The sequence below is a fragment of the Rutilus rutilus genome, assembly GCF_951802725.1.
Source record: "Rutilus rutilus genome assembly, chromosome: 13".
In the NCBI taxonomy this organism is placed as follows: Eukaryota; Metazoa; Chordata; class Actinopteri; order Cypriniformes; family Leuciscidae; genus Rutilus; species Rutilus rutilus.
Genome location: NC_140218.1, coordinates 31,979,532 through 31,989,967, shown reverse-complemented (window position 1 = coordinate 31,989,967; position 10,436 = coordinate 31,979,532). Strand labels below are relative to the sequence as shown.

The 10,436-nt window shown below is 39.0% G+C and overlaps 1 protein-coding gene across 2 annotated transcripts in view; it reads left to right on the top strand.

Annotated features, from left to right (window-relative positions):
- Positions 1–933: 933 nt before the first annotated feature.
- bltp3a (bridge-like lipid transfer protein family member 3A) overlaps positions 934–10,436 on the top strand; it is a 43,550-nt gene continuing 34,047 nt past the window's right edge. For both annotated transcript variants that reach the window (XM_084427398.1, XM_084427397.1), the window contains exon 1: positions 934–1,094. In XM_084427398.1, coding sequence (XP_084283524.1) covers positions 1,051–1,094 — 44 coding nt within the window. In that variant the 5' untranslated portion in view covers positions 934–1,050. The remainder of the gene's footprint in view (positions 1,095–10,436) is intronic.

Sequence of the window (10,436 nt, the reverse complement as noted above, 5' to 3'; positions counted from 1 at the left end):
TGTTATCTGATAGAACTGATATATTATATATGTGTACTTTGAATGCTTTTTGTTGATTCACAGGTGTTTAGTTTAAAACAACACTATACGTAACACTGTCTGGAGTAAACCAATTTTAAGTAAATACATGTTGGCATGATCTATTATAAAACTATGAGAAGCTTCAGTCATTTTCTTCAGAATGGGAATAAAAGACAACATACATTAGCAATTCATTAATGTATGGTAATGATGGAACCGTATTATTTATTAATATTATTATTATCATTATAATTGCAGTTACTGTTCTTTAAACTTTAACATTTATTTCGTTATAATTTTATATACAGGCCACTTTTTGGAACTCGCTTAAAATGCAGTTTTAATGCAGCATGCTGTATCATTAACAATGTGATATATTATATTGTCTCCAGATATCGTATTTAGTTTAGTAAGATGATTCTCAAATCTTTTGACTTCAAGGGCCCATTAAAATGATTTTTTACTCACAATTTCTATCTGCTAAAATATAATAGAGTTAAAAAAAATCATAAATATTTATAATTATAAAATATGAAAAACATAATTAAAAAATATATAATTATGCATAAAAATGCACAAAGATATCCAAGGATTTATACTGTTTTATTAATTTATACGACTTTTCCATGTCTAGAAATAACACTTTTATAATTGTTCAAAGGAAAAAAAGATAGATGTTGAGGGGTGAATTCATAAAATAAATATCTCAGTTGTTTTAGTTCTTACTTTAATGCTTGTCTTTATTTTTATTTTTATAAAAATAAATAAATTAAAAAAAAATCATCTTGAGGCCCCTTCTTTAGTTTGCTGAGGCCCTCTAGTGGTTGAGTCTCTTCTCAGTAAGGACTTTTATTTTGACACGCAGTCGTTGCGGCGATTCTGATTGGCAGAGTCTGCGCTGGAGCAGCAGCGGTGTCAGTCGTGAGCGGGGTGTGAGTGTGTGTTTGTGTGTGTGTCTGCGTCTGCGTGAGTGTGTGTGTGTCAGCAAAAGATTTCTGAAGATGCTGGAGAGGTAGCCAGTCTGACGGGATGGCCGGAATCATTAAAAAGCAGATCCTGAAGCATCTGTCCAGGTAATATGCTGTTTGGGTGTCATTTGATGATTCATCAGTGTCAGTGTTTTCACGGGACTCACACAGTCACACCGCTAATAAACAAACACAGACATACGCTCAGTGTGTAGCAGTCCCTGTAGTTTATATATTTAAAATTAATATAAATGTATATTTGTGGTCAGTTAGGTGACATGATAATAGATTGCAGCATCTATGCTGGTGTTATGCTGAAACAACACAACGTTATGTTGAAACAACACAACTGACCTACACACACACAAACACACATACACACACACTGGGCCTGTGACAGAGTAGTAGCATATTAAACATTTTAGGCTTGGGGAAAACTCCATAATCAGCATGTTTATGTGATATACCAATAGTTTAAGCAGAAATAAAAAGGTTTATTCAACAGTGATTTTAACTCTTCATGCCTTTGGTGTTTATTGATTTAGTCTGATCAGTAAAATCACCACCGTGACCTTGATTCAGGCTCTGAACCTCAGGTGACTCCCGAGAGTTAAAGATGTTACTCGTCCTGGAGCATTATTAATATCAAGCACATCCTACCAATCCAATTCCAGACATTTCCTTTTGATTTAAGGGGGTTGTTGATGGTATATTTGTTTGACAGAAGTTTTGTGAACTAGCAGGAGATGCAGGTCCAGGAATATGTCTTATTTGTGGGCAGTGCTACTTTATAATCATTGATAGTTAGGGGTGTAACGGTACACAGGAGACACGGTCCGGTACGTACCTCGGTTTTAGGTCACGGTTCGATATGAGTTCGGTACAGCAAGGAAAGCGACTAGTCCACAATGCTAGGTTTCTTTTCATTTATTTTGAACAGACAGTAGAGCAACTTACAGTCGTCTCTCCTGAGGAAGTTGCCACAGTACATCCTCCTTTAGTGTATTAAACACTAAGCGGGAAACAATGCACTCTTGCATATATACGCTGTCATTGTCTTTGCGCGTGAGAGTTCATTAACTTTCGTGACAATGGCGGATGCACAAAGTTCAATATTACGCTTTTTCAAGAAATCACAGAAAGTTGAGCGAGAAAAAGAGCCATCTACAATCCGAACCTACTTCACTCTTCCTCGAGGAAACAGCGAGTGAAGAGACACCTGAGGCTTCCCGTTTCCAGGACACGTATATTTCATCACTGGATTGGAGTGAGACAGAGACAGATACAGAGAAGAGCAAGACATTCGATTCAGGATGCCACTTTCTGCCGTCCCGGTTTCCTTTCCGTGAAGTTTGTGGAGCGCGTCACAAATATTAAAGGGGGTGGTATGATGCCCTTTTCATAAGACGTAAAATAAGTCTTTGATGAGTGTGTGTGTGAAGTTTTAGCTCAAAATACCCCACAGATATTTTTATACAGCATGTTAAAGTTGTCACTTTTTGAGACTGAGCAAAAACGCACTGTTTTTGTGTCTGTCCCTTTAAATGCAAATGAGCTGCTGCTCCCGGCACAGAGGGCGGAGCTTCAAGAGCTCGTGTCCTTTTACCTCACACTCACATGCACTGGAAATTTCAAAAACGTTTAGCCTTTTATGTTCAAACCGAAGTCAGACAATGATGGAGAGACTTGAGAAGAAGTGACAACATGTAGACAACATTTCTGAACGGTTAGTTGGTGAATTTATGTAGCTTATGTGTAGTTATCTTCTAGTCATTGATTAGCATATTCTGTCTTGATAATCTATAAATCGTGTTCTGGGGGCGGGGTTTATGTAAATTTTAGGGTTAGTGATGTCACTAACCCTAGAGGAATGTTGTGTAGTTCCTACCAGCCGTTTGTTGTAGTCCTTAAAAAGCTATTTCTTTAAAAGCAAATATCTCCCTTTGTTTTGAACTTCGAGCATTGTAACTTTGCAGATGTTGTTTATGCTCAAACAGCAACATTACACACTAACTAAAGTTAGAAAAGTGAAATCATATTCAACCACCCCTTTAATCTAAACTCAGCGTATCGGCTACAAGCAAGCTCTTGCGTGACGTCCGAACTCTTGCTTTGGGTCGGTGCGTAGATCGTCTCTTCTTCTGCTGCTCAACAGTGTTGCATTACCGTGAGCGCCCCCTTCTGGACTGGAGTAGAGCAGGGCGATATATCGCATGACATTGTTATGCGCATCTCGTCAGTAAAGCCGGTTCCTTGATTAGTAGTAAATCGCCATCACCTGCTTTCAGATGGAGCGGCATTTACTACACAGAGCCGTAGTTCACTGACAAGCTGAGCCATATCGCATTAATTATCACAGGCGATACGTCCATAACATTACAATAACATAACAATGTCATCTGATATATCGACCCAGCCCTAGGTTCGGTACCAATACATGTACCGTTACACCCCTATACTATAGTATTTTGAATAAAAATCTTATATAATGACGATATTCTGGCATAGAGAAACACCAAAGAATGAGGAAGACAGTTCTACATAATTTCTACATCAAGTCCTTGTAGTGTTTGGGCTGTTATTTCCCAGCAGGCTCTCTGTGGGTGTTAAAGCACATGCTAGTTCCTGCTGTTCTGAGTCTCAGCTGAAGCTCTGCCAGCTCTCCCTCATTCAGCTCGGCCTCTCCTTGCTTGTTATGCTTGTTTGACGTGCGCACACTCCCGGACCTTCTCTTTAGTAGTGTTTATTAAGACTAGCATCACTACTAGTGCTCATACTGAGGGGTAGGGATTTCAGCAGACCTCTACCACTATATATTAAATGTTGACATTACAAAACTTTTATGCTACAAACATAAATGATTCTTCAAATGAAGGATGACGTGAGATTTTTATTATATCATAATAATCAGAATGATATTGTCTGCTGGTGTGTGGATGCTAATATAGTTATCGTTATAGTTATTATTCTTGGTGTGAATTGGCCTTACTTGATCAGACTTATGATTTTTGGCTTGAAGAAAATACAATACATGCATTAGATGTACATTAGAAGGGCCATATCTAGGCTAGCTCTTGTATTGGGTTGTGGGTCAATTTGACCCTTTAGATTTTTGAATGGTTGGAAATGAACCGATGATACTTTTCCTGAAGTTTTGTAAATTTTTCTAATTTAGGGTCATAAACCGCCGCTAGCGGGGCAAAAGGTGGTGACGATTCTAGGGGCCCCCGCTTTAGTGATTTCAACTTGTTATATATAATAATTTCTATTACGATTATGATGTTTCTGGGTCAGTTTGAACCGCATATATCATAAAAACCAAAATAAATATATATTTTTGATTATTGATTTTTAATCTTAATACAAGGGCTGGACACCAGAATATCACGTAACTGTCCAGAACACCTTGATCATCGTGTTGGTGAGTTGCACAGACATGCGCCACTTACATTTGTACAAATCTCTTCTTTTCTTTTCTGTCCCGGCTGTTGTTTTGCAGTTTAATTAGTGTGTGACTGGGAAAAAACACAGCCAAGACTACTGAAGTAGATTGAATCTGCTTGTTCATCTGCTAAGTGATATGGATATCCAGGACAATCCTGCTGGAGTAACCTGGGGTTAAGTGCCTTGGCCAGGCGATAGCTTGTGACTCGCTCTATCTGGGGATTGAACCCAGCAACCTTATGGTTATCAGGCCATGAACCCCATGAACAAAGTCAGCTTCAAGCTGTTATACACATTTAAAATGTACAGTCTTAATCTTCCTGGAAAACTGAAAAAACATTGATGAATATTGATGACTCGTCTTGCACTCAGGGGTCCAATCAAATCTCTCTAGAATGAGAACGTCTCTCCCTCTAATGCCAGCAAGTCTTGGCTTGTGATTGTGTCATAAAGTAAAGGCTATTGACTATTGAAAAAAGAAGCCCTCGCCCAGTTTGAAGTGTCAACAAAGGAAGGAAACCATTACATACCATTTAACCATTACACCCAGAGGCGTTGATGCTGTTGTCGCACAGAAACTGTCCTTTTATCAGAAGGCTTTTTGTCATCAAGTATGCATGATTTTTTTCTTTTATTTTTTTTCTGAGAAGGAAGGATTTAGTGAAAGGAGTATTTATAATCTAGGCTTGCGTGATGTGTAGCTGTGGTCTCTTCACAGAACGCTGAACTCGTCTACGGTCGTCAGCCTGACATGTTAGTAGTTAGTAGTTTGTTAAGGTCTGTGGGAGAGGAACGGGGGAAACTACAGGAGCGTAAGAAAAGAGGAATGGATAATGATGGTGTGAGGAGATACGACCAGATCCAGCCCTCTTACCCATTCAAGGGCCAGATTTACTAAACGTGTCAAATTAGCGTAAGAGATCAATCCCATAAAAGTGCCGATGGGAGTGGAAAGTTTTGCGCAAATGAAAGAACACAGACGCAACCGGATCATTCCCATAATGACCAACACAATCTACCAAGAGCAGCGCAAATTAGCATCTGGAATTAAGACATGCTTTTCTTGGGGTAGTAAATAATGGCGCAAATACCAGTAAATTGACAAACGCAAACCTTAGTAAATCACCATGATAAATGCTCTCATCCCATTGCGTCTTTTGCTTGTCTACGGAAGAGGATTAGGGCCAAGCAATAATAAAAAAATAAAACCATCTCGAGATTAAAGTCATTATAATGCGAGATTAAACTCGTTAAATTTCGAGAAAAAAAGTCGAAATACAATCTTGAGAATAAACTCATTACATTTCGAGAATAAAGTCGTTGTGTTTCGAGAAAAAAACTCGTTAAATTTCAAGAAAAAACTCGAAATACAATCTTGAGAATAAACTCATTACATTTTGAGAATAAAGTCGTTGTGTTTCGAGAAAAAACTCGTTAAATTGCGAGAAAAAAAACTCGAAATACAATCTTGAGAATAAACTCATTAAATTTAGAGAATAAAGTCGTGTTTCGAGAAAAAAACTCGTTAAATTTCGAGAAAAAAACCCAAATAATCGTGAGAATAAACTCATTAAATTTCGAGAATAAAGTCAAAATGAAATGTAGAGAATAACGCATTCGATCAGTGTTCATAGCCTACTGATATCAACCTCATCGAGGTTTCTGGTTTCCCAGGATACCATAAAACGCATTATTAATCGTTGTTGGTTGTGTACGCCTCCATCCACAGAATGTAACGACCATCTATACAGCCATTAATGGCAATGCCTTACAGTTTTAATTTATCATAGCTGTACAAATGCCAGAATGCATTTGGGCCAGCGCAAATGTACTGGCGTCTTCGCAAGCGTCTCCTTCGTCGAAATTCCACACCTTGAGGATCAACAAGTTTAATAATGTGTCTTATGTTATCCTGGGAAACCACGAAACCTCGATGAATTTCATGTTGGACAAAAGCGAGTACATCACGCAAATTGGACTGATTTTTTCTTCTAAAAAGACCTAGCCGACCTAGACCTAAGAATGTTCTATTCATTGTTACTGAAAGAAAGTCTAAAATATAGCTTGACCAAGTGATCGAACTCTGCCATGTCCTCTATCAGTAGGCTATAATGAACACTGATCGAATGCGTTATTCTCTATATTTCATTTCGACTTTTTTTCTCGAAACACAACAACTTTATTCTAGAAATTTAATGAGTTTATTCTCACGATTATTTCGAGTTTTTTTCTCGAAACACGACTTTATTCTCGAAATTGAATGAGTTTATTCTCAAGATTGTATTTCGAGTTTTTTTCTCGAAATTTAACGAGTTTTTTCTCGAAACACAACGACTTTATTCTCGAAATGTAATGAGTTTATTCTCAAGACTGTATTTAGACTTTTTTCTCGAAATTTAAGGAGTTTTTTCTCGAAACACAACGACTTTATTCTTGATATTTAATGAGTTTATTCTCAAGATTGTATTTCGACTTTTTTTCTCAAAATTTAAGGAGTTTAATCTCGCATTATAGTGACTTTAATCTCGAGATGGTTTTATTTTTTTATTATTGCTTGGCCCTAATCCTCTTCCGTACTTGTCTTTAGTGAATCCTAACAGTATTGTTTTTAACGCCAAAAGAAGGTTTGCACTGGAGTGAGCAAGCTTAGCAAATCTGCCCTCAAGTGTACTTTTTGTTGGGTGTATTATTATATTTTCTGGGCTACGTCCGAAATCGCATACTCTCTTGAGTAGGTACTTATTTTGAGTACGTAATTACTTTGCGACCACTAAAAAGTTATATTGTTCTATGTCCTATATAGTATAGTGTGTAGTATGTATGTAATCCAGACGTACTACATCCGCCTTGTTGTCATTGGCCTCGTTTACACTGCAGGTCTTGATGCCCAATTCTGATTTGTTGCCTATATCCGATTATTTTGGACCGTCCGTTTACACGTTCTTTCAATTGTGACCCATATCCGATTCATGTGTTCACACTTGCCATACTATCTGAAACATCGTGCATGCTTAAAGGGGGTTATTGTATGGACGAACGAGAAATATGCTTGATGCTAGCTCTGCGATATATGCGAAGTTTGCCAAACATCACCATGATTTTAAAGGCGGAGGAGGACGAAAAGGGCCATCATCATTGCATCATTGCGCATATACTTCAGTTATTGTGTGCGAGAGAGCTCTCAGGACTGGTGGGAGGCTGGGAGCATATTGTGGCGGGCTTTAACGAGGAGCAGTGGGTCCGAAATTTTTGGATGAGCAAGCCAACCTTTGATATGTTGTGTCAACGTTTGTCCACATTCCTCTCCTACGACGACACAACGTTTCGCAGATGCAGATGCACGTCGCGGTTTCTCTCGTCATTAAACCGTGGAGACGTTGCCTAATGCCTCAGAAAATCCGATCAGCCTGTTTACATGACAGTCGCATTGGCACACATCTGATTTACATCTGATTTATTTCCACATATGAGCGAGGCCTGAAACCGATCTCGAAATATCCGAATGCATGCGTTTTTTTCCCTGTTTACACAGTCATAGAACAACGATCTGTGTCACATATGAGCAAAAAATCGGAATTGGGTCACATTTCACTGACAGTGTAAACGAGGCCATTATCATGTGATCTACCAGCATTAGTTGCGTTGCTTCAGTGCCATTTATAAATCATCTCCCGGTGTCCAAGTAGTAGGTCATGATCTGAGTACTTTTTGCTCTACTGCCCTGGGGCCTCATTTATAACCGTTGTGTACGCACAAAACAGGCCCTGAAAGAGGCGTACGCCACTTCCGACGCACAAGTTGTGATTTATAAAAACAAACTTGACGGGAAAATTTGCGCACCTGCACGCAAACTCTGACCCATGCGTACGAACGTTTTGGAGATGGAGCAGTTTGGCGACACCGATGGTGAGCTGGAGTTAAATGTCTTTTTGGTCACTTTTAGACAGAAAATCTAAAGAAAATTAAACATATACAGAAAGATAAAACAAAATATAATTTCACTCACCAAGCCTGTCACTTGAAGCAAATATCCATCCCTTCTTAAATGTCCGCGCCAGCGAGCGCGTTGGGCCGTTTAGTGAAACTGGCGCAAATAACAGTTTAAATAAATAAAATAATGATTTAAACTATGTTTTACTTCTGGTATAAACATTTAGATTAAATATGCCATTCAAATTAATGGAGTTACACACTCAAACATGAAATCATTAGTGAGAGTTACACATTTTTACACAGTCAATAGAAATATTTGTTGTGGATGCGATGTTTTTGAACACTTTTCCTGTGGCGTGCTGTGTTTTAATGTTTTAACCACAGAGATAATTGCTTATCATGATAATACCAGATTGTCTGAGAAAATAGTTTCGTGCAAATAATGCCCAAGGCCCATCTGTTTCCATAAAAAATATAAATCAATTAAAAATACAATTCGGCCAGTGGAAAAGACTGAGAAAAACTTTCTCTGAAATGTATTTGACACTATTTGATTTATGTATTCAAAAACAAGGCAAGGATAGGCAACTACATGATTTTTATTAATGTAATGTGTCTTGTACCGTTAAACGTTATCACGTGGATGAATAATCATATGCAAATGATATGCAGATGAGGATCTGCATAGTAAAACTAGGCGTTGTAAGCTCCATATATGGTTATTTCGGGGTGGAGACGCATGTACGCACAATCTTCCGCTGACTGGGATTTATTAAGTGAATTCTGCGCAGGTTCTGGCGTACGAACGGTTTTATAAGTCTGAATATTTTTTTGCGTACGCCATTTTTGGCTTTCGGGCGCACGTACACTTTTAGTAAGGTTCCTACGCACAGTTTTATAAATGAGACTTCTGGGCTGCATCTGAAATTGCGTATTTCCCTTATACTGTATATAGTATGCGAACAACAGTTTTTGACTGAGAAGAAGTGTGTCTGAATTCATGATATTCAGTAGGTAAAAAGCCCCCGGATGATGTACTATTTCCGGTGAGATTCTGAAGTGTGTATTCGATGGTCACTTTACTATCCCATGAGGCCACGGGAGCCGGATTTAAAGGGATACTTCACCTCTGGAAAGATGAATGTGTATTTAAAATGGGTCATTTATGTAGAAGAAATGTGAAATTATTTTTGAATTTGGAGCTTTCTAGACTGAGAAAAGCCAGAAAATGTATTTTTGGCTCATGTGGATGAAAGACAACAACTCCCAGAATGCACTTGCTTCGCTGCCCTAGGAGGCCACTCCCAAGCCACGCCTATCGGTAAGAGCGCGCAGTTGAAAACAGCAAGGCTAAGCTACTAGTGAGTCTCTGTGAGTCTGCCCGGGATTTCGAGATCGCCCAAAATGTCTGGGATTCGGCTTTTGCGTTCTACAGTCGCCATTCATCATGTTTACTGTGGCGAGCAGGATGAGGCTGAGGGCCGCGGGAGAACGATGAGAGGCCGGTGGCGTGATTACTGAGGTCTCGTATCTCTCACGGAGGAGCGGGAATTTTCTTAGCAATGTTAAAACGCACATCAACTGATCACTTGTTTAGCGTTCATGTAAACACTACATTCAGATTCACTAATCGGAATGAATTCAGTTAGATTGAAACAAAAGGTGTGCATGTAAACAATGAATGGCGACTGCAGAAAGCAAAAGCCGAATCTCTGACATTTTGAACGATCTCGACGGCCGGACATGTCCGGGAAAAAGAGGATGGTAACCCCTACTACTCAGCTTTCTCCACAGAACAAGAGCCTGCTAGCTTAGCTTCCAAAGAAAGATGGCTGACACTATGTGTACATTCTGTGAGTGAGATCCCACCCCCTATGGGCGGGTTGAGAACATAGGCCCCTACTACTGGCCCCTACTACTGGCTGTAGTCTTTAGCCTCTGGCAATAAAGTCCTCCGATGAAGCAAAATGACGATTTTTACGTCATCTGAGGATTTTTTCCAGACATAAAAATACATAAATCTCTCGTCTCAGGGGGATATGAGGGAGGGAAGCACGGTAATTCGAAAAT